This window comes from Leuresthes tenuis, unplaced genomic scaffold (genome assembly GCF_036924035.1).
Source record: "Leuresthes tenuis unplaced genomic scaffold, fLeuTen1.0.hap1 SCAF_18, whole genome shotgun sequence".
Lineage (NCBI taxonomy): Eukaryota > Metazoa > Chordata > Actinopteri > Atheriniformes > Atherinopsidae > Leuresthes > Leuresthes tenuis.
The window spans coordinates 14,209,831-14,233,755 of record NW_027325372.1 but is presented as its reverse complement, the minus strand read 5'-3'; the positions used below and the strand labels follow the sequence as shown (position 1 = coordinate 14,233,755).

At 40.6% G+C, this 23,925-nt stretch overlaps 2 protein-coding genes across 2 annotated transcripts; one reads left to right on the top strand and one right to left on the bottom strand.

Annotated features, from left to right (window-relative positions):
- The first annotated feature begins 1,873 nt into the window (after window positions 1-1,873).
- Window positions 1,874-15,158, top strand: susd5 (sushi domain containing 5). The gene is made up of 5 exons (XM_072370995.1): window positions 1,874-2,119; window positions 3,459-3,636; window positions 8,878-8,987; window positions 10,219-10,407; window positions 12,241-15,158. The coding sequence occupies exons 1-5, from the start codon at window positions 2,032-2,034 to the stop codon at window positions 14,148-14,150; spliced, it is 2,475 nt and encodes an 824-aa protein (XP_072227096.1). The 5' UTR covers window positions 1,874-2,031; the 3' UTR covers window positions 14,151-15,158.
- A 3,029-nt stretch (window positions 15,159-18,187) lies between these two features.
- crtap (cartilage associated protein) lies at window positions 18,188-23,426 on the bottom strand. Its single transcript, XM_072370787.1, has 7 exons — window positions 22,849-23,426; window positions 22,132-22,281; window positions 20,634-20,805; window positions 20,380-20,508; window positions 20,145-20,290; window positions 19,028-19,111; window positions 18,188-18,538 (listed from the first exon to the last, which is right to left on the bottom strand). Exons 1-7 carry the CDS (start codon window positions 23,308-23,310, stop codon window positions 18,491-18,493), a joined length of 1,191 nt encoding a protein of 396 aa, XP_072226888.1. The 5' UTR covers window positions 23,311-23,426; the 3' UTR covers window positions 18,188-18,490.
- Window positions 23,427-23,925: the final 499 nt, after the last annotated feature.

Below are 23,925 nucleotides of genomic sequence, written 5' to 3'. Positions count from 1 at the left end.
CATCCTGTATGAATGGGGCTTGTTATCTTCACCTGCAGACTCACTGAAACAATGCCTAAATGATCCGAAAAGCTCTGTATGGCCATCTGTCTTTATCTCCACAAGCACACACAGTCGTGCACACACATACAGAAACACACACGCACCTTGTTTCACTATCCCCGTGTGGTTAAGTCAATGGCAAAATGAATTATTTTGCAGTAAATGCCCAGCCATACCTTTAACCTTGATCCGATTCTAACCATAATTTCAAGACAAGAGCAGAGTTTGACCAGAAAATGAGCGATAGTTTCATCTGAATCCAGTGTAAGAATTTTTTAGATGGCGACATACTCCAAATATGCTCAGTATCCAGCTCTGCTTTTTTGTAACTTAAACCATGTTTCGTGTGTTTAGTAACATTTAAAACAATAGTGACAGCAAAGAAAAATGAAAAGACAGTGAAGAATGGGATGGGTCTCAGACTTGGCCCTAGTCAGTGGAGGTTAGCAGCCTGGCAGCAGGCTCAGACCTCCGATATCCCTCTTTCCTCCTTATAAGCGTTTGTGGCATTTTAGCAGCATCAAAGGTGTGAATGTACATCATCATGTAGAGGTACGTTTAATGTCGACATTGTGATGGATGGATGTGCCAAATCACCAAATAAATCTGTCATCCCGAAGCTACATGTACTGACTGTAGTAACTGAACAATTTTTTAACCAAAATGGTAAAAACAGCAACATTTTTAAAATGTTGGTTAAAAACCAAGTCTTTTTATGAAGACACAGTCTCTACTCATGGGAACCTATATCTTTTCCCTCACAGTAACAAGAGTCTCTATGGATTATTACTCCGATTAAAGTCTCCACAGGGATTCTCTCACATGCACATATTGTCAGAAACTTGAGTGTTTATCCCTAATAGGACATTTTTCTGTCTTAAATACATTGTGCACATCCTAACGCAATCCCTGGCCTCAGCCATAGCCAGTTGATGTCTACTCCTAACTTTATCATAACCTCTTTTCAAAACATAGTCCTAACCTGCACCCCAACGACCCCAGAAATGAGGCTCTGCCTCATTGGGACCTGACTTTGCCCCCATAAGGCTTATTAGTCCCAACAAGGTCAGTGATTACCAGAAAATGTCCTAATGAGGGATCAATATAATTTTGTTACGCTGAACCTGACGTCCCCTCCTTTGACCAAATAGCAATGAAGTGCTGTGTAGTGTTATTTTACCACATTAAGGCAAGCTCGCTTAAATTCTAACAATTCTAATGTGTCAATATGTACGGCTATCTGTTTCTTGACACATTCAAATTATTCCTAATAAAAAAATAGCAATGAAACTTTGAATGTGATGTTCTTTAATAGTTAAATTACCCAACATACACATGTTGGTGCATCTGTTGGTCTATTAATCAGTTGTCTGGAAATTACTGAAAATATCATATAATATTACATCAACTGATGGAAAAGGAAAATAATTTTGTAGTTTTGCCTGTTTTCTTTTCAGTATTTGATCTTAAAGTACCTCCAGTAAACTTTTGGACTATTGGTTAGACAAGACAGTCATCAAGATAGCGTTTTAGTTTTTCTTTGGACTCTGGGTAATGGCCACGCATTACTTTCTATGTTCAGAATTTCCATTTTCATTTCAGCATCAGTGTTTCTGTAAAGGAGCAGTCCGGCTGTCTCACCGCTTTCTGTCCACCCTGAAGATTTTGAGCCGTGACGTATTTACTGACGGGACTACGCGAGTTTTCACACAGGTGCTTCATCTGCTTGCCAGTGCGACTATTTGTGGAGATAAACTGCGCCTCCTCCTCGCTCTTGAGCCGCTGGAGCCTTTTTCTTTTTCCGTTGATATCCTCACTTGTTAACAAGAGTCGTACCGCTCGGTCAGTCTCTGCGACCGAGAGAAAAAGCTCTTCATTGTTTGCTCTTTATTGTCACTTTGACCCGATAGTTTGTGAACACTAAGTTTTTGGACGTTGTTTTTTTTTCAAAAACAAAGAGATTTTGTCCACAGTCGAGGACGAAAAAAGATGATTGATCGCCATAACCTAAAAGTCCAGTCTATGCTCTTTGGATGTCTGGCTTGTCTTATTGTGACCTCTGTTGTGAAGGCAGATGGTAAGTGAGCATTGTTGAGAAAGAAAGAAAAATAATTCTGAGCGTTTCTTAAAATATTAAAACAATCTGTGTTGGTGATGCACAAACTGCAAGAGCGCACTGGAAGCGCGCGCCAATGTTTGGCACCTGTCTTGTTATCTTGTTACGATCGCCCCCAGAGCGTACTTTCTATCCCCAGTTTTTCATTGTATTGATAATAAATTAACACATCAAATAGGCATGTGAGCAAAACAGTCTTTGTTCCACGTGATAAACCCGTGCGTAATAGTTGAAGAGGTTTTTTTTAGCGGTCAGTGTTGCGCACGGTCACTCAAGTTTTTCGGTTTTAAATATTTTCTATATTTATCAGAAAACTTCGCACATGTGACAGTAGGTTGGTAATGAACTGAATAGCATGTCATGATTGCATCTGTAGTTAGTGAACTATGAGAGGAGATAGACAAATTTCACACGGATCAGACTAATCGATTCTACAAAGATTCATGTAAGTGTACTTCTTCAGAACGATCCTTAACACAACAATGTCACAAGACAGTTGCTAGCTGCTGGCCTCAAAAGGTCTTCTCCGTATGTTGTACAGTTTATTTGGAATATGCTTTCTACGTAAAGTTTGTCTTAAAATATCTTGATATGTTCCACCTGCATCTCTAATGAAATCAGATGTTTTCATGGGAGATATGATCAGAATGTAGAGTTCTGTTTGCAAATCAGTCGGATAAAACAGAATGTTTACTTAACTGGCTGTTTAAAAAAAAAAGTTTATTTATTCATTCTTAATCCCGGCATTTAACTGGATCCCTACACCCGTAGTGGTGCTGAAAAACACGAGAATGGGCTAATAGTGTTTAAACATAAGATTTTGTTAGAATACCGAATAGCTCTTCTGAGATAATGATCAGATAACTTGATCTTTATTAACAAATTTGTAATTAATTGATTTCTTTTGATCAATCTAATTCTGAACAGATTCTGCCATTGTCCAAAGTAACACAGGTTGTACTCTGCAATAACACAACAGCCGAAATGTCTGTTGTGTTATTTTGAGTGCTTAATATGTGTGCTTTTTGAGTTTTATTCAGAATTAGGGATTATTTATTTATTTATTAAAAATTTTTGGGGGGGCTTTTAATGCCTTTAATGATAGGACAGTAGAGAGACAGGAAACAGGGCAGAGAGAAGGGGAATGACACACAGCAAGGGCTGTCCGGTTCAAGTGAGGACTATAGCCTCTGTATATAGGGCGTTTGCTTAACCCACTACGCCACCGACCACCCCAAAACTAAAGATTATTGACCAGTATTAATACGTTCCTTTGACTCTTTGCTCTGTCTCTCCTCAGGTCGAGTTTTTGTGTTGGACCTGAGGAACACGTCTGCCGTACAAGGCTTCAGAGATGCTGAGCAAGCGTGTGCCTCACAAAAAGCCCGCCTGTCATCAGTGGAGGAGCTCCGTCATGCTGTGGTGGAGTGCTTCTTCTCCCAGTGCACCCGCGGTTGGCTCTATGGAGGCGCAGTAGGGTAAGAAGAGAAGTATTTGTCTTCATGGTTTTAAGGGACACGCAGGAAGACTTGAGATTTCTGGAGATGTCAAAGGTCACCTCGGTGTGTGCGCCTCTGTGTGTGTGATGGAGGTTCCAGGAACGGATGAAAGAGAGAGGAAGCAAAGAGAGCGGTGGCGGCGGCGGCTTTAGAGAGAGCACGGAGATAGAAGAGTGACACATTTCAGGGGAGGAAGAGAAAACGCAGAGAGGAAGAAATGGAGAAAGACTTCTCTGTTTCCTCCGGGAGGAGGAGGGAATTCTGAGCCGGGGTGTCATGTCGACAACTGACTCCATTTACACCCCTCATCTCCACGGCAACATGACAGACAGCTTTCATCACCCAGAGACAGAAACAGGCAGACAGTTGATTTGGTCTTGAAGGAAGGCAGGTACACTAATAACTTAGAGGGGAGGGAGACTGACAGTGTGCATCCTGTTTTACAGGTGATAATTAAAGAGGGCATAAAACCAGTTATCATAGTTTTGGTCAAAGCAACTGAAATATAGGGTAGCAAACCTAACTAATAAGCACATTTAATGGTGGAGGAGACATTTTTCTTGAACAAAACAGACACACCTCCCCATCCCTAAAGCAGTTGTGCTCATGCAAATATTTAATAACTTAAGTTAGACTATGTGGCCCTGGCACGACTGGTGGGTTACTTTTGTTAGATTAAGGCTAATAATATCACGTAAGCTGATGGCTTTCACTCAACTGGACCAAAAATATGACACAAGAGACAAGTTATAGAAACTAAATGCAAACTGAACTAACGGAGGCAGGGTCAGGGGGACAGTCACAGAAACAAAGACATGGTATGCTGTACCGAAATATGTTGTCTCGGTGATGTCCAAATAAGAGGTAACAAACTCATGAGGCAAACTCATCAGTTTACACTATATATTTTGAAGGGCTGATAAGCAAGTAGAAATAGGGATGTAAAACAGGTGTATTTTCAGCTAATATGAGAAAACCTTTATTCAAAGACCCATTTTTCAAGTTTTTTTTAACTTCTTAACTTGGTTAATATGGTGCTCTTATATGCTACATATGCTATATATGAATGTTAACAGTGAGATGAGCAGTAAATGTCATGGTTCAACATTTTTGATTTGGAACTACCTTGTGTCATTCAGGACGGTTACATGCACTTGAGTCCAGCTTATCTAATCTTATCTTGGCTATCTAATGTGACCACCCACCTTTTACATGCATGAGGGCATGTAAAAAGGGCACGTAAAAGCTGCTGCTTCTAACATGAATGAGAGCAGCTTTAATTAAAATGAGTCTGTATTGATATACACTTCTGCTTTAATGTTTTTACATAAAGATGCAAAAAGACTCAACATTGGAGCATGTGCACAGCACCAAGGCTCACTTGAGTCTCGCTGAGCATATACATGCAAAGTAATTCGATCCCAAAACGCAATATTTGGGTGTGTTTGCCCATTTTTTAGAAGCTCGGATTTTTGTATTATTTCAGTTAGACTACCAGTTTTACTGGATTTATGTTTGCTAACTGAATGATCTTTCTTTTTTTCTAGTAAGTAAAGTATTTCACTTTGCTTGGTGTAATATTTATATATTTTTGCTAGGCTCTTGTTTTGTCCCACCAGTGAATGTAGATGCATTTAAATTGGTTACCATAGGAACGTGCCTCTAATTGAATCTAACTGATTCTGCTCTTGCGTGTCTAAAAGAGATATAGCTCTGTTTATTCAGTCAAAAAGAGAATGTCGGTAGTGACTGGGACTCATTTGCATAACCATAGATGCATACACACTAATGGGACGAAAAGGTGTAGAGTTTTTAAATGAATACTGAGTGCCAGGAGCAAAACTTTAAGTGGAAACAGTGGTGCATCTGTGCTTTTTAAATTCTTATTGCTGCAGCTGGGTGCAGGTTGGGAGCGGCAGGTCTGAACAATGGATAAATAAATCAATAACAAAGACCAAATTCTGGTAGTTTATCATGTCATTATTTGCTGAACTGATATATTGTAGAGGAAAATAGTTTTCCTTAATCATGCCTAAATCAACCGAACCTACTTCAGAGTGGCAGCTGCCTTGAAATGAAAAACGTCTGGTCAGAGGAAAAGCTGACACTTTTCCTCCCTCTGCATGCTTCTCCTCTCTACGTGTTGGTCATCAGCTTTCACACTCGCTCACCATGTTTCACAGTGTATCACTGTTCTCATGACTCTCAGTCAGGAGCTCCAGACCTCACTCACGTCCATTTCTAATGACTCAGTAGAGCCGTGACAATGATCACGCTCAACGTGTTGAATTTCACATAAGATACTCAGGTAGAATCAGTTATCCGTTTAGGCACTTGTATTTTACACAGTGAAAGGCAAATGTAATGATCCCCTTAAACTACAGACACAATTTTAGCTCATATAACATATTTATTCAAGGGAACTGAAAAGAAAAGCCGACTAACTTGTCACATCAGTTTTTAAAAAGCATTTAGTTGCATGTTCATTATAAGCGACCGCCACATTTTTTAATTGGTTTTTGCTCATTTAAAGAAGAAAATGTGCACAGGCTCTTTTTCTGAGCATCAGGTGATATACTAATGCTCAGTTCAGTCCACCTGTGACATTTTGGTTCCTTGGATGAATTATTGGGTTTTTTTACTTTTTCAGTCTGACCTGGGAACTGTGCTGTTTTCGACAGGGATCGGCTCCTAGTAACTCATAGCCTTTAGAATAACATTGACGTCAATTCTAGGTATGTAGCATAAAACATGTACTTCTCAGATTGACTTCCCTACCTTTATGTTGTCTTCTCACCTGCCAGCCATACATATGCTGACCCGGTAACCAAACACAAGAAAACCACAGAACAGAATTTGCTCTTAAGTTTCATACAAAAACAAATGTACACGCACCTTTTGGTTTCCGCTCTGTTACGAAGGTGATAGCTTTGAGAAACGTCTCTTCTGATACATAACATACCTCCCTCTCACACTTGGATGCCTGTAGAGGCTTTAGTTTAACATTTTAAAAGCCTTTGTGTTTTTCTTGGTGATTTCTGTCTGGTATTGCATTCCCCTCAGTCTTTTGCCCTTATAAGCTGAAGTTAGCATGGCACAAGCATGCATGATGAGTCACAGTCTCGCAGCATCGCCAGTCAAATTCTTTCCAAGTACTGATGCTTTGATTACTTCAGTTACACTCAGACTTCCACACATGCACACTTCAAGTCTTGGTCAATATCTTTTCCTTATAACGAAAGCTTCTTTAACAAGAGAACTAATCTAACCTCTTATTAATGAAAAACGTGAAATAACATTTTGTTAACCAGGGTTGATTGGTACTGGGAACTGCTATGGGAAAAGGATTTGATTAGCCTGGGAAGTTGGAGTCATTTTGGATCTGTTTTGGGATGACAAATGGGCTTATACTGTAATATTATGGTAGCAAAAATAGTTTATTTACTCAGCACTTTTAGCCTCGACAGCATGAAGGCGGTAGCACTTTCTGCACCTTTTCGGTACACTTGTTCAGTCTGTAATGTTATGATTGTCCCACGTGAAGGTGGCTTAAACGTGATGCTTGTTCTCGGTAACATCCGACCTCCTGTGTCAAAGGTGCCACATGCAACAGCTGCTGATACTGAAACATGTCTGAGCATGTCTGTTCCTGGAACCCTGATGTCATGCTGGAATAATATTTGAATAGGCAGAAAATCAGGTGGTGACCAATGGAGCTCTGTACTGTGGTGAGGTATCTGTCTGTGTGAAGTCCTGCTCATGAACCAGAGCAGCAGCTTCATGCCCACGAGAAACATTATCAGTTGACTCTCATTTCACTTACATCAGTTGATGTAAAAGAAATGTATCCTAACCCTGAAAGAGTTTAGTGGTATAAGAGTTGTATTCCTTCAACACGAGTTTGAAAGCATGCAGCATTTGAATTTAGCAGCTGCTGGAGTGAGCAGCATCTATTTTTGATGTATTGTTTTTGGTCCAGTCTTCCCATGTCTTTTCAACAGGGGTCACAAGATAGATCTGAAAGGTCTTGAGATGATTAATTAGAGGAGGAACGGGGGTGCGGGGGGGGGGGGGGGGGGGGCGGTGCTTTTAAGCTTATCTGTAGTTTATTTGTTTTCTCTTTGTTTTCCTTATTAATGAAACCTCTTTTTTTCAAGCCTGGATGTATTTCCCATCCATCTAACAAGGTTATTGTTGGTCTTCTATATTTACCTCAATCGTGAATATTTGGAGAAATGAGGGATCAGCGTTTATCAAAGCTGTGATGTTAAGTCGGAAGCCCAAACTCTTTAGGAGTGAAGCTGAGGAGCCAAATATTTAAGCTACCTTTAATGCAGAAACTTGACATAACAGGAGCCATGTTGTGTGGAGTCCTCTTTCTTGAGGCCTTTCATACCCAGAGGTAAACATAACGCTTTGGCCTTGCAAAAATGACTGTGTTTATATATCAGTTATCACACTGTGCTGAAACTAAAGTACTTGTGTTAGATTTATCAGTTGTTTCAGGCCTCTAAAAGTTTTTTTTTACCAACTTACCGACCCATTCTGCTGACTCTCACCAAGAGAAAAATAAACCTTGATGTGGGTGACAACACATTTCAAATAAGCAAAGTTTAGTAATGCTAAAAAGTATATCAGAGAATAACGAAGAGGAAAGGTTCACCACTGTGTGGGAGAACGTCTCAGCATTTAAAGAATACGTTCTCTCATCAAAGAATTGAAAGGAACTGAATTTGGGTACTTCATCATCATCATCTTCTTGGTACATATGGGACTAGATGAAAATCAGTTTAAAAGTGTTTCCCAGTCGTAATCCTCTGGCCCACCTGGTCTGCATGCTTCACATGTTTCCTTACTTCAGAGCACCTGATTCAAATGTATGGATCATTAACAGGCCTGTTTAAAGCCTGATGAAAAGCTGATGTATATCACATTGCTGTAAATGTGCAGTAGTTAGTTACAACCCGCTGTTTTTATATATACAAAAAAGTACAAGAGGTATATCTGTTGAAGGCTTTGTTCTGTGTATGTGTGGGTGAGTGTTTCAACAGTAAACACACCGGGTTCAATTTTGACCACCCTCAATCTCTGGCTCCCTCTGGGACTCTGAAATGCTTTGCTGTGGGCCACTCTCTCTAATACTGCAATCAATGAGTGTATTTTTTGAGTACTTTGACTTTGTATCCAGATCGTTAACCGTTTCTGTTCATCTGTTTCCAGGACCACAGTGTGTAATATTGTGGGCAGCTCAATGAAAGCAGTGGATGTGAGTACAGAAAATGCTACAGAGGACACTGCACACTTGGGTGCTTTCTGCATCAAAGACAAAGGTCAGTAAAAACACACAAATGCTGGCTAATTGTAAATCCATGCACAAGCCTGTGAATCGTGGTAAGGATATAAAATGAATGAGTTATAAGTGTTTATGTGTTAGCAGTTCTGTCTTACACCTGGCAAATGAATGCAACATTTCTCTTTTGATCGTTTGTGTGTGGGTTTCAGTTCCAATTCATTGTTGGATACCGTTTAAAAGGTGGCTCTATTCCCCTCTCATAAACATTTACACCACAGAATTACAGCATCTTTTTTTTTTCTTTTTCTTGAACCAAAACCACAAGACTGGAACAAACAGCTCACTGAGGGAAACTACACAGTACAGATTAACTAAACACTGGTAAAACAATGACATAGTTTCACAGTCTGGGTCATGGTCATGGATGCAGTCATTATTGTTTTGTTTACAGCTGGTTTGTATGGAGTCATAACTGTGCCACAACAAGAAAAAAGGAAAAACAAAGGAATATGATTTTATTAAATATATAGCTGTTTACAAATATACAGAATTAAATTAGAATTTATTTGCAATAAATAAAGATAATTATTGAAAGATATTAAAAGATTAAAAAGAAAGAAATCGACATTGAAAAAATGCAAATGCTAAATCACTAAAACAAGTGATAATAATTTATTATTCTAGTTCATTCTCTTTACATTTTGAACCATTTATGTACTTATTTTAATTTAATTCATCCCTCTTTAAATTTTCTTATTTATATTGTCTTATGATAACACAGTTCGAAGGCTTTAGTGCTGCTCTAACTTCAATCAATAAAGCTACTAAAAATTGGCACCTTTAAGTATTAAAAATAGGTTACAAATTCTGTTTTATTGGCTAAAAATTGCCTCAAAGGACAAGTTCAGAGATTTTGTATTCTGCTCAAGTGTTGTGATGTTTTAGACAACATTTACAGACATAACAGAGTTTCAAAGTAGTTTGTACTCTGAAACAATGAAAATCCTTTTGTGGGCTGATGTATTAATCAATCACAGTGCACATGGCATCATGTCCCGTAAATGATTTTAAGCTGTAATATACAACGTGTTTGAAGTATCTTTTAAGGTGAACTTTGGTTTAAAATGTTTAAACTTTAAAGCATATCATGACCTATTGTAATGTCACCAGTGTTGTCTTTGTACGCTAACTGTAAAAAGAGTCAAGGTAATGTGTTTATTTGGTCCCCAGCAATGTACAATTCCTCACTGACTCTTTGTGGTTGACAGACATGCCTTGTGGAGATCCTCCATCCTTTCCTCATACTCGTCTGCAGGAGCCCTCTGGGTTTGAGATGGGAGATGAGCTGGTGTACACATGCGTCCCAGGTTATGTGATGCCAGGTGGACAGACTGCCTTCAGCCTGCTGTGCGACAGCTGTGGGGAGTGGTATGGAGCCGTGCAGAGTTGTGTCAAAGGTACTAACATGTTCTCTAAATGTTTATGTTAAAGTGCAGAAAATAGAAAGAGTGAGAATAAGTAAGCTCCCCCTTTATTCACCTCTTTCAACGCTTTGAAGTGCATGATTCTTGGCTTTTAGAAGACAGACTCTCAGTTGTAAGTTGGGATGAAAACGGCTGCTATGACACCTCCGTGTGACATGCCATAATATGAGCTTGTTGATTGAAGAGGGAGAAGAAGTCTGAAGGAAAAAAACTCCAGGCCTGTGTGGATGGTTAGTCATCAGAGGCCTATTTGTGTTCTAAAGCTGTGGTTCTGTCTCAAGATAAATCAGCTGATTTACAAGATCATTTAAAAACTTTACCCAGGAAAAAAAATATTCCTGTTAATCTGAATTATGTAACCCTAAATATGTACTTTTTTATTACCTTCCTCTAGATTTTTCAATTTCCTTGAAACATCTAAACATTCATGTAAAATATATGTAACTAAAAGAGTAGTTTTTATTTATCTATTTATAGATTTTTTTTAAAATGTCTTGCCAAGGTTAATTGTTAATGATCTAGGCATAAAATCTAGTGTATCTAGTGGTTTATGATAAGTGATTATGATGTCAACCATTGGTTGGTGAGGCCTTGAATTTGCTGTCACCATCTTGGTGTCTTTGGCTTTAGACGAGGTGAAGCTGGAGGGTGATACTTGGAGGCTGACACACAATAGTCTGCATATTTAAGACATATATTCTTTTACCTATGAAATTATGTTCAGAAGGACCACCATGGTATCTGAATCTTTAGCTAACTTTGTGTGTCTGGAGAGGAGTTTAAGTGTTTTGAATGGAAGTTTGCTGGAGGCAGAGTTGTTGCTTCAGAGCCAGCTCCTTAAGGCACTATATTGTCAGCTAAAATGTTTGTTCTTCATGTGTATGGTCTTTGAATTTTGACTGGATGCGGCAGAAAACAACTGTGAAGGTATATTGGTGTATTGATGTTTGAACTGCATATTTCCCAATATTAAGCTCTTTGTCTTCAGTGTGCGTGACGGAAAGATGTGCTTTTGCACGCACAAGCCTCTTTTGGCAAGAGCAAAGTTCTAGCTTTTTCCTCAATCAACTGCCACACTTTCATCAGTTAAAAATACGCCTATAGAGGGACTCAAGCTGAGACCATATAGACCATATATTTTTCCTTATAATGGCTATTTATTACTTTTGGTTTGGGATCAGTTTGTGTTGGAGTTAGAGTTTTGTTACACCTTTAACAGTTGGTCAAGAAGACATTTGAGTTGGCACATTTTGAAGGATGAGGGCTCTGTCACAGTCATCTTTAAGAGGACTCATGTTATCCATTTTAAGCTAAAAGCTAGCTTCCGTGGTTACAAAAGCAGCGAAAGAGCTAATGCTGAATGATGGATGGTGCCTACTCAGGTCTGTTGGGATGACCAGTCAGAGCAGACTCGGCTTTCCAGAGTAGAAAGCAGCACACGTAGCTTAATGTTTTAACAGGAAATATGTTAGTAGAAGCAGATACTATGGCCATTTTAAGATGACTTTAATAGTTTGTGACTAAAGGAAGTGTTGTCACCCGTGCTTCTTACTGTCAATCTGAAAGGTTGTGCAATGAGTTCCAGTATGGCTGAAATGCATTTCAAGAGATGGATAAAATAGTTGGCTAATCTTCCTTTGCATAAAGTTGTTTTTGGGCAACTTCATTAAAATCAGGTGAGTCCAGAGAGGGCTGGAAACTCTTGGTTAAAGTTTTTATCAAACCGTTTCCAATCTTTCAACCTCAAATTTAAATCTGGTGTATCTTTTTGATATAATTACATAGATTTCCTCTATTTCCCTGCAGATGAAACTGAAAGCCACATAGACTATGAGGATAAGTTTACAGATTCTTATGGAGCGGCAGATCGTGATGGGAGTCCAGAGGAGTCACATGAGGAGGTGTACGAGGGGGTGAATGGAGATGGTTACCAAGGAGAGAAGAGCAGTCTGGAGCAGCAAGAAAAAATATTTAGTATAAAAGCAGAAGAGGAGTACCACGACCAGCATGAAGAGCATGATGTGGAAGGAAAGGTAATTGACACAAGTAGAGTATTTGAAGGAGCTGCAGAAGAAGGAGCAAAAAGGGAGGCTTTTGAGGATTTCCCAGGCCATCCAAGGTGGGAGCAGGAGAGGAAAGTGGTGGTCAGTACTGATGCAGCTGCAGCCACAGAAGAGCCAGTGTCTCTTCTCTCACAAAAACACCTGTTCTGGTTCCCTTCTGAGGCCTTCCAGGAGGAGGGGCCTCCTGTCTCCACTGACTCTGTCACACAGACAACTCAAAGAGCCTCTGGGGCCCAGTCTGAGGAGAGTAAAGAGCACGAGAGCCAGGAAACACCCCACAAACCACATCCTGTTGATGATCATGATGATGACTATGATGATCATGATACCGATGACAAAGATGATCAGGACGACAGCCACCACGATGAGCAGGAAACCCACGAAGATGATCATTATGACGACGAGGATGACGCGGACAGTCACCAGGAAGAGGACCATGATGACCATGTGAATCACCCAGCTCAGCCTGATGATCTGGACAGAAGGGACCACCACAAAGACCAGGATGATCCCGACAGCCATTATGACATGGGCGAACATGAGGACGACCGAGTTCACGGTCACTACGAAGGTCAGGAGTATGATGACCGAGATAACACTCATGATGAAGACCATAGTTATGGGGACCATGATGATGAAATAGAAGATCATAGTGACAATGATGGAGAACATCCCGATGGCTCTAAGGAGCATCCAGACGATGACGACCACGATGGTGAACATTACGATCTTGATGATGAGGATGGTGATAACGACCACTACACGGATCATGATGATCACGATGATCATGAACACAAAGATGACAAAAGCTATGAAGATCATGACAGTCATGAAGATGACGATCACCCACATGTAATCCTTTCTGGTGCAGCAGAGGGGCGCCAGAACGTCAGTCAGAGGGATCCAGGAGGCAAGGCCACCAAAGATGAGAGCTGGCTGGATGGCTACCCTGTTGCTCTCGATGAAACAGAAAACGGTGAATCCACAACAAAGCAGATAATACCATTGGATGCAGAGAGTGTTGTCAAGACAACAGACAGACCCAATGAGGTGGAAATACGTAGACCTGTTCCTTACACCGGCTCACCAGAAGAGCACGAGTCTCCCACTACACTGCCTGAATTAGATCAAGGGGTGGTAGGGGAGGTGTGGCCTGGCTTCACTGGGACCCCTGCTGTCTCTCCTGATCATTTAGAGCCTTCAGACTCCCCCTCATACTCTGATACCTTGGATTACGACACACAACAGGAAGCTCCCACCCACTCCTGGCTAGATGACCTCACTGAGCACCCCTTCCTTAATAATGGCCCAGCTCCTCCAATGCATGAGGGTGACATCTTCACTGGAGCGATGGGGGAACACACTGTCCACAACCTGCCTGGTGAGAGCGGAGAGAAGGGGGAGATGGAAGGGGAGATGGGGGAGACCATCTGTGTGGGTGAGGACTGTCCTCCCCATCCTCCAAGCTCCTCCAGTCGAGGTCCCATAGTGGCAGCCATAATTGTGGCGGTGTGTGCTGTCGCTACCGCAGTCATCGTCGGGGTTTGGTGTTATCGGCGGAAACAGCTGAAGAGCTCGATGTATGAGATGAACGGGAAGGGCCAAAGTCAAACCAGACAGGGCCAACAGATAGAGATGCAGCAAAAAGTTTAGGAGCGTGTGACGGGGACACTGATGAAAGGCAGAGACATTTAAGGGGGGTGGGTGGATTCAGAGAGAAGCGCACTGCTCTGTATCTTGTGAGACAGAGCTGCAGATGTGAAGAGTTTGAATAGGTATAAACAGACAGCTTGATGCAGCTCTACTTTCATGAGTAAAGCCTGGCAGAGTCAGCAGAAAATATTGTGAAACAGTAAGACTTTATGCTGAAACTTGGCTTGAACAAAATGATAACAGTTCCCTCACCTATCAGTTCTAAGGCAATCCACCCTTCTTTGTTGTACTTTCCAAAGCTCTCCATCTAGCTGGACACAATAATGAGCTGTGCCTCAACTCCAGAAACTGAAAAAGGATTCACGACCATGTAGGAAAACTACAACACAAGGCCTGCCTGCCTGCCTGAAAAACACGAACTGAGAAACAAAGCTCTTGGACATTGTGGTTAAGATTCTCTGTGTAACCTTATTGTTGTTTGTGTTGATTTAATTGAGTGCTCTTTTTATAGTTGATGTGTATTGTTCTGGAATTTTTTTCAATCTCAGTCTTCTTTTCATTCAATCACGCCTACGTAAACTGTACTAGCTCCGCAACAAGTGCTCTGAATTTAGGAGAATTTCAAGACTTTGCAGCGAATTCGGGCATCTGGTACTAAAAGAGTAGCTCTGTATAAAACAAAATGAAAAGGATAACGATTATGGTTGTAGACCAGACAGTAAAGAAAGGTATGAGGAAAACTGAGGGTTGAAAGAGAAGTTCAGAGGAACTCTGTGGTGAGAGAACATTTTTACCTCTGTGGACTTTGGCAATCAGCCGGCAAGACACATAAAGGCATTCAGACTGCAGACTCAGCCAGTGTACATACATGATATGGAGTGTGCGTGTCTCAGGTTTGAGCGGTTTGCAGAAGTAAATCTTGTTTGAAGAACTTGAGTGGCATTCAAACCAACCTGAGATTAAACATGTTGGTGCTGCCATGGCAACAGAGAATCATAACTTCAAATGTAAAAGTTTCAGTTAAAAAAAACAACAAATTAATTATTGTTTCAACCAGAGCACACAGCCTCTATCCCTCTACCTGCCGCACATGCATTCTCTCGCATGAGTCTTTTTCGAAGCAAGTGAAGCTCTGGTATTTTTTTTTATCCCCAATGAATAATTCTTCTTCAGTTAGAAAAGACTTCCACAAAGAGAGGGATATGATCCATAATCCATAGATCTTTTTTTTTAATCAAGGTATAGGAACCTTTGAGACCTCTTTGAGATTCAAGTTAACTTTTGCTATGGGTTTAGCTCCTTTTAACCTATTTTACCCATGCAAAAGGAAAGTTAAATCTGTATTCAGTCCAGCATCAAATGGCTCTGCAGGTGTCGTGAGTATTCATAGGCTCTAACTCCAACTAGCATTTATGGGAACAAAACACCCAGGTGTACACACTTATTTTCAACGAGGGAGCTGGTTCCAGGCTGCAAGAGTTGGTACAACTCATTTATTCTCACACAGAATAATATATTTGCCAATGGTAATATCTCTGGTACGGAGGCTCCGAAACCCACACAGACCACTAACAAGCAAACTGAGATTAGATTAATCTTTATCTGTGTGTAAGGCAGCTGGCAGCTCATTCTCATTCCCACTGTGTGGGACTGGTGCCCACGGTCCAGTTAAACATACCAAACTAGCCTAATTGACACAGAGAGTCTTGGTTATCAGAAGCTGTTGTTCAATACAGCTTGCAGGATACAGGAGGGCAATGCCATCCCTTCATGTTGTCATAGCTTGTCTGGCAGGGTAGTTTCTGGACATAACTTGTTGGTATGCTGTAGCCCTCATTTGTTCCTAATGACAATGGTAACGGATTTTATCTGCTTTATTTGTCTTAATTTAAAAGGCCTGTTTAAGTACCTTACTTTAGGTGTAAAAACAGCATTTGTCTTTTGTCGTTAGAGTATGCCGCTCTAGTGCAAAACCCAGTGGTTTTTCTGATGTCATACCTTCAGTATTTTTATGCATGAGTCGATGATCCTTTTGTGTTGTGTCTCTACATTATTAACTGGATACAGTTGCAAAGGGCTTTCTGGAAATAGCTCTGGAGATTATTAGGTCATTTATCATCTGATTAGTGCAGTAGTCTTGAAAGGCAAGTGAGAAAATATCATTTCTGATTATTCCATTTCCTTGGTCTGAGATTTTCTCTCAGAGCTTCCCATCAGTGGTTGTGTGATCATTTCAGGCAGAGATAAGCAGGCTCTGATGGCTGATAAATCAACTATCTGATTTTAAATTGAGTTAATCTTCCTGACCTAGTAAAAATAAAGAAAACCGACCGTGTACAGTAGCTCTATGTAATTGTGTTATGTGCTTACAATTCTTTCTATACTGTGTCTAATGTTTGGAAAGAGCTGTTTATAGTAGAAATTGTAATTAAAAAGTGGAAATTGTACATAATTTCAAATAGCAATATTAGAGATTAGATCTTGATATCATTCTAGTTCTGATGGGGTGTCATCAGTAATGATGATTTTTTTCTCTTGCATATATTTTCCAAGTCAAAATCCAGGCTATCTTCTGGTTTTTAAAAAGGTATTACAGGTATTTCAAAATTGACTGTTAAGGGTAGGGTTTATTGCATTTTGGCACAGTGGCTTTCCCAGCCTCCTTTGATTAATCTAAAAATATATATTGGGGTTATTTAGATTATTCTGACATCAGAATTGACACTAGAGTGGTGACGGTATGGGCAGTGAAGTTCCTGATGTCTTTGTGTTTCTGTAAATATCAATCTCTGACTGTGTTAACTTGCTGTATATACTGTAGCATTACTGGTGTGAGGGAAATGGGCATTTCCTCACAAAGATAGCAAAACCGTGCTGATATCAGACATTACCCCTCAAGTCTTACCCAAATATACTCAGCTGGCTTTTACTGCGCCTTCTATTAGACACAGTTGTTTAAAATGTACTGTACTCACAGGACACGCTGTAGATGATCGAGAGATCATCCCTCTGATCATACACCACGTTTTTTCAAACAGTCCATGCCTGAAGATGATGCTCAAAATAATGATCAATGATGCTGAAATGCCAAGATTACATCTGGGTTTACTATCATCACAGTGAACTACGACAATTGTCATTCACAGGATGTAAAGATTACTCCACGTTTTCATCTCAGACAGCCTGATGTGGTAGTTGCCAGGATGAAATGTATACTGTATATGTGTTCTCAAAGTCTCAATAAACTTATAAAACATGTTTTTTTTTTTTATTGTGATTTCTATTTTTCCGAGGGTCATGGTCAAACTGTTATACACAAGTTGTAGAGCCCAAATCACACGGTCCATTCTTCACCTGTTTTGCGTAAACAGGTCACTAATCCGACCTTTAGTTGCGACTTTGACACCGTAAACTTTGAACGGTCACCCTTTTAATCAGAATTTGCCACCACAGCCCTGTTTATCAGCCACTACATTCTTCTTCTCTGGCCAAAATGTTTAAAAAAAGATGAGAAGACAGAAGGATGAAAGATGGAGCATATTCAGTGGAGAAGGAAAAGTCATACAAGAGAGAGAAAGAGCGCAGAGTCACAGACACTAAATAACACAGAGGGAATGTTCTGCTGAGGGTTTTTTAACACAGCTCTGTGACAAACTGCACAGACACTCAATGTTCAAACAGTATTAAACAACTCAGTGTTTTCTCTGAATGCCTCTGCTCAGCTCTCAATCACATCCTCCAGTCCTATTTCTGAGATTTTTTTTTTCCTTTGTGGTAAAAAAAAAAACAACAAAAAAAACCAGGAGAGTGGAACAGAGAATTAGCTGATCCTTTAAGGCATTTTTATATTAAAAAAAACCCATGGACAGTATATATCGGTCATTTAGGTGTGAATGGGTTATATGTTATGTTATATTTCACCACTTTCTGTCTATGAAGCAACCAAACAATGAAAAATATTGGTTGAAAAAAAATGTTACAATAACTGGACATAATCATTAAACCCACCAGCTGTAGTTTTTCATGATAAAAAGATCTGACTTTTGGAAAATTACTTTATTTTAAAAACTGAGAGATGACAGATGATTCACAGTGAAGATATGAATTCATAAAAGAGTGAGTACTGTCCTTTTCATCTTTGTCATTAAATCATTGAGCTGTCAGTCCAGACGACTGAACTGAATGTTTAGTGCGCAAAATGACAAATTAAGAACAATAATCGGGATTTGTAGCTGCAGGTAAAAAAAAAAATGGATCAATTAAAGCCTCTTAAAATTCAAATAAATACAAATTTTTAGAGTGTTTTGTTATTAGAGCTTCAGTGTTTCTGCAGATGTTGGCTATTCGTCCTCATCCAGGAACTCGTCTATAAACTCCACCACCTCTCCCTGTAGACACAAAGACATGAGAAACCAACTCAGGAGGGTCTGTTCATTTCTGATTTAACATGTTGTGCATTACTAAGACGACTAAAATAGAGAAACTAAATGCCATTTACCACATACGACATGTAATCCTGGTTTATGGTGGATGGCTCAGATGGACACCCTCCTTTTGCTGTGTTCAAATAACCTTAATAAAAGCAGTGTCATGCTGCCACCCCATGCCTGTGTGTGTTATTACAGCGTCTTAAACACTGGGCACACTGTGCTGCAAGGCGTCATGTGACCAGACTGAATAATCCAGGGTTTTTCCGTAAGTTCAATAACAACAGAACCAACAAGAGACACCAAAAACCCATTTCAAACCAGAACTGATCTCTTGCGGGTCTGCTTTCACGAGTGCCCCGTGTTCCTTTCATTTGACGAATTGATCTCCTGACTGCGAGCATCCTCTGACGCACTTGCACACAGAAATACGCAAACACAGGCACACACCTCATCATCGCTCGTCAGACGCTGCTTAGAGAACTCCAGCATTTGTAGCTGCAGGGTGGTCTGATTGTAGTACCGCAATGCTTCCTGTAACAGAAACACGTACACATCAGGGGGAAAAAATGAACAAAATAAGATAATGTCACACAAACAGATGCATTTATATCTAAGCTACTCCCAGTTGGAGATTAAACATCGCTGTAATGAACTGCTGTCAATTTACAGCAGAATTTTTGTGCATTTCACACAAAACCGTTAAATACGAAAGAGTTCAATATTCTTAATTTGCATGAAAATGTGTTATCAATATCATTGATCATTATCCGTAGATAACTGTAATTTAGCAGCACTGAATTGCATTTTCTATATATTTTCTATTTGCCTTCATGTTACGTTAGCGAGTTCTGACAGCAGGGGCTCAGTGAGATGCAGGGCTGATAATGATCCCCACCTCCCATGTTAGCATAGATGTGTCAGTGTGTAAAAGGATGTGTGACTTTTGAGAACCAGAAACTGATTTGCCAATCAAAACTGCCCCACTAATAGGACAGTGAATACATTACAGTAACCACAAAGTAACAAAGAAAATTAATTTGTGAGCTTACTTGTATATTGAGTAATGCGTTGCAGAGATGCTTTGGGATAATTTGCAACCTTTTATAAATCAACATCTATATTAATCAAATATTGAGAAAAATACTGAATTAGACAGATATAAAGTAAAATACTGGTGTCTTTGCTACAGATTTTAAAGTGAAATGCTACAGTACTGGATTAGTTTGTGCAGCATTTGCACAGAGGCATTGTCCACACATGCACGCATGTATAATTTTTTTTTTTTCCTGTGGCCCTTTGTTTACACGCAAATATAATTCTAGGCAACTGAAAATTGAAAGCTCTGTCGTGTCGGTTTTTAATAAGGGAAAAGAGGTGACTTTCGGAAATGGACATTTTCGTAGCCTGATTGGGTCCAACCAGTCACACAAACATGACTGGTGTAAATGAATTATTAATTAAGTGTAAACAGCTAGTCTGGCTCGAGGTCACGGCGACAAAATCTATCTTACGGTATCAAGTTTCAGTTGAGTGCATAAAGCATGTGATCATAAATGTTACTCACTGATCTGGGGAGGAAGTCCTCCTCTGTCAAATCCCATTGGTTTTTGTGGTACTTGTAGTAAGCCACATTGTTGTTCATGACTTCATCATTGGGGTCAAACAGCACGTAACTGGCTGCACATGGCACGGCGTTCTTCAGGTCATTCACTGAAATGACGACAATGAACAACTTAATGCAGGGGATTTTAGATGATAAAACACAAATACTCTGAATCCTCGTTATTCAACCCACTTACATTTGTAATAGGCAAACTGCAGGTAGTGGTACATGGTGGCCACAAACTTCTCAACGACAAAACCCCCAACAACAGGTGTCAGGTCACTTTCACACCTCACTTTCCTCTCAAGGACTTCCCTATAGTGGTCTGGAGAGGAAAGCAATCAAAGCACAGCATGAAACTTGTCTTGAGCTCTTAAAGACCTTGCAGAAATATAACTTAAAAATGCACTCGGTCTCAAGAGTGATGGAGACAAATGCTTGTGAACTGACCAGCAATGGAGGGGTAGAAGTCCCTAAAGTCTTTAACGTCCCTCGGACCCTCAGACGCAGCCAGACACTCATCATAGACCTTGAAGAAGTCCCTCAGTGCCAGCTCCATGTCTGACACTGAGGTACGGAAGTTATCGCCGTTATAAGCCCTCACTGCACGCACAAATAAGGTCTGGAACGCAACACGATGAAAATGTAGCCACGATTAAACTAAGGCATTCAACACTTTTTAATTGAACTCTTTCACACACAAGTCAGTGATGTTATAACTTTAAAACAAATAATAAAGCTTGTTTAGCATTATGTTGGTCAAGTAAAACAAAAGAGAAAACCTTTTTCTGAGACTCTTTAAAAGACATATGAAAATAACACTTTCCTGAGGTAAAGTTTGCAGGACACATGATTTTTTGTCCAAAAGGAGGTCAAAGCCTCATCCACAAAAATAAAGAAACATCAAGGCGTACAGAATTTTGTTACTGTAGGAGAATAAGGTTAGATGGTTATGATGATGTATGATCATTGCATCAGCCAGCTGCAATAAGCTCTGACCATATTGTGACCATCGTAACATCTTCTTGAGATTTTCTTCCAAGCATTTTTCAGTGAAAACACTGGGTTTTTTTAGATATTTTTCTGTGCTGGATTGGATGCTGCATACTGCTGCTGAAATTATTTCTGCTGGCAACACTGGCACTTCTGTACATCTGCATAACCATGGCAACAGGAAAGTTGTTTGCATGGGGGAGCACTGACAGAGCTTTCCAAAGCCCAAGTAATGCAAGGAATAAGATCTCGTATCAAGATGAGTTGAAGAAGAGATGCCAAAGATGCAGAGCGGGAACAAAATGGAGAAAAATGAGGAGGAAATTTTAACCATTTCTTCTCTTGGTCATCATGGGAATTATGAGATCGCTGGCAGATAAAATGGACGAGCTTGGATCCCCGATGAAGATGCAGCGGAAATATCAGGAAGCCGATAATATCTTTTTCACCAAGACGAGGCTGCAGGAACAGCTCTAACACCTCTGCAGAGACTGCAGACACAGAGGTAACAGTGAAGGGGGGGGGGGTCACAGCGCTTGTTCACAACAGATGACGTAATCCTAGACATGTCACTCTGAAGGAGGGTTTCTGGCCCACAGATGTTGAACTGTTGGCCGTGACTTTCTGTCCATGTTGATTACTGAGAGAGGTCACCTGTGTTACCTGCAGACGCTGTGTGTGGGTACATCATCAAAGTGTGTTTGCAAGCTGATATTCTGAAGCTCAGTCCAGACATAAGGTGCACAGAAGGAAAAAGCAGTTTTGCCCGGCTCCGAGCGCACCCTCGGAACATTTATAATAAGTCTAATTGTAGATCAAGAGTCACAGTGGCTGGTGTGTAATGAGAGGGCTAGAAATGTAAGTAAGTTACTAATATTCACAGAGATTTTTTTTGTTATGTTTGAAGATATTCTAAAATTCCGTGCTTACATTTCAGGGGCGTGTTTGTGTGTACCTCATAGGATTTGGTCTCCAGGTCTTTGAGGTGTTCTTCTGCTCCAGGCAGACTCTTGTAATAGGCCATGTTCTTCTGCATCATCTCATCATCCGGGTGTTTCAGCAGGAAGGTGTGGGCCGCAGACACAGCCTTGGCCAGGTTGTTAGACTATGACACACGGCACAAAAACACATTCGAAGTTGGTACTTTTATAGTTGCGTTCTTGACAAATAAAGGAAATCATAGAAATGGAGTGTGCACCCTAAAATGATCGACACTATTTGACCTAATAAAGGAAAACTTCTTTGAATAGAGGTTTCGATGATGACAAAGTTTCATCACAAGCCCAACTTAGCTGCTCATTTATGGTTATATGAGAACTAGTTCATCAGTTAACAAGTCAGAGGTTGTCTTAGTCTTAGTTTTAATTTATTTGTGCTTTCACCTTAAATTTACAGTAACTGATAATTGGGTAAAATGCCTTAGTGCGTCCTTACTGTTCAAAGACCCCCCTGTGCATCCGTGGCACGTACGTGACGTCAAAACGCCCTCAGGCTATGAAAAACAAAAATCTGTTTCTATTAAATAAATGAACTTATAACCTTATGAATCACTATCATGAATACAACAGAGTTGTAAATCACAGATTTCAATTCACTCTGCTTGGGAATTGGCTACATTAGGTCAGTCCTTTTCCCTTCCTGATGACACCGCTTACTTCACGTTTTTGCTTACTTTGAAGTAGGCATACTGGAGGTATCTATAAGGCTCCCTCCGATCAAATTCATCTATGGTGTCCCGGCTGGGCATGGTCTGTCTGAAAGCGGGCAGCCCCTGCTTGCAGCGCTTCAGGCACTGTGCCCTTTTCATCACGTTGCCAAACGCCCGCAGCTCTGGAAACTCCGCAAACTTTTGTTCGTCGTCCAGCCTGACGGAGCTGCAGTTGAGGTTGCAGAAGGCCTCGCTGTCCCGAAGCAACCGGTACAGTCGCAGAGACACCTCTATGTACTCCACCGTCTCCGGCCACTTCTCCCCCGTGTACTGATCCAGTGCGTACTTGTAAGCGGACTCCAAAGGCATCAACTCGTGCCTGGGGAAGCTCCTGAAGCTGTATTTTTCATACTGAGAGTTCACTGTAGAGAAGGAAAGTGCAATTAACAGCGCAGAGAAGAGGTGAGCAGAAGTGGAGGGTGCCATTTTTAAGTTTGGGATGATCCCAGACGGTCGGTGTGCGTGGGTCTGTAGGACCGCCTCAAGTTCCACCACGTATCCGGACACAACCTCCCCTCCCCCGGGCTCAGGGCTGGATCAGTCGCTTTGGCAAGTGGGGCTGCTGGAGCTGCTCCTCCCACAAAAAAAGAGAAAGAAATCACAAGTAAATCACTGCTGCTTTCCTGTTCTTGTACAGTAGCTACAGCTTTAAAGTCTTACATAAGTTTGGCGTTTGGCCTTTTGCACCCCAACATCATATTTGAGGGAAAATTCTCGTTTGATGCCCTTTAGTTTAGATGTACGGCCATTTTACACATAATATTACCTTAAGAAACTAGTTTTATTCTCGCCCACTTTTTTCCAGACACTTCCAAATGAACCCCCGGTGAGTGTCCCTCCCACCCCCACTGCCACGTAGGAACATTCCTGTTTGGTCTGCCCCTTCTGAAAGGCCCGATGACCGCAGCTGCATCCGTGCATAATTGAAAAAAGGCTTAAAATGCCATACTTATTGTTTCAATCTCATCCTAATAAAAAGGCGCAGCCTCATATCTTTATTTAAATGTACCCGGAGGGAGGGGGTGCAGATAAATTCCCCAG

Excerpts from the sequence above, each read along its gene's own strand:
- susd5 (XM_072370995.1), top strand. The coding sequence starts at position 2,032 with ATGATTGATCGCCATAACCTAAAAGTCCAGTCTATGCTCTTTGGATGT. Across the intron at positions 8,988-10,218 it reads TTTCTGCATCAAAGACAAAG|ACATGCCTTGTGGAGATCCT; the intron begins GTCAGTAAAAAC and ends TGTGGTTGACAG. Across the intron at positions 10,408-12,240 it reads CGTGCAGAGTTGTGTCAAAG|ATGAAACTGAAAGCCACATA; the intron begins GTACTAACATGT and ends ATTTCCCTGCAG.
- crtap (XM_072370787.1), bottom strand. The coding sequence starts at position 23,310 with ATGGCACCCTCCACTTCTGCTCACCTCTTCTCTGCGCTGTTAATTGCA. Across the intron at positions 20,509-20,633 it reads CTTCTACCCCTCCATTGCTG|ACCACTATAGGGAAGTCCTT; the intron begins GTCAGTTCACAA and ends TTTCCTCTCCAG. Across the intron at positions 20,291-20,379 it reads GCAGTTTGCCTATTACAAAT|TGAATGACCTGAAGAACGCC; the intron begins GTAAGTGGGTTG and ends TCGTCATTTCAG.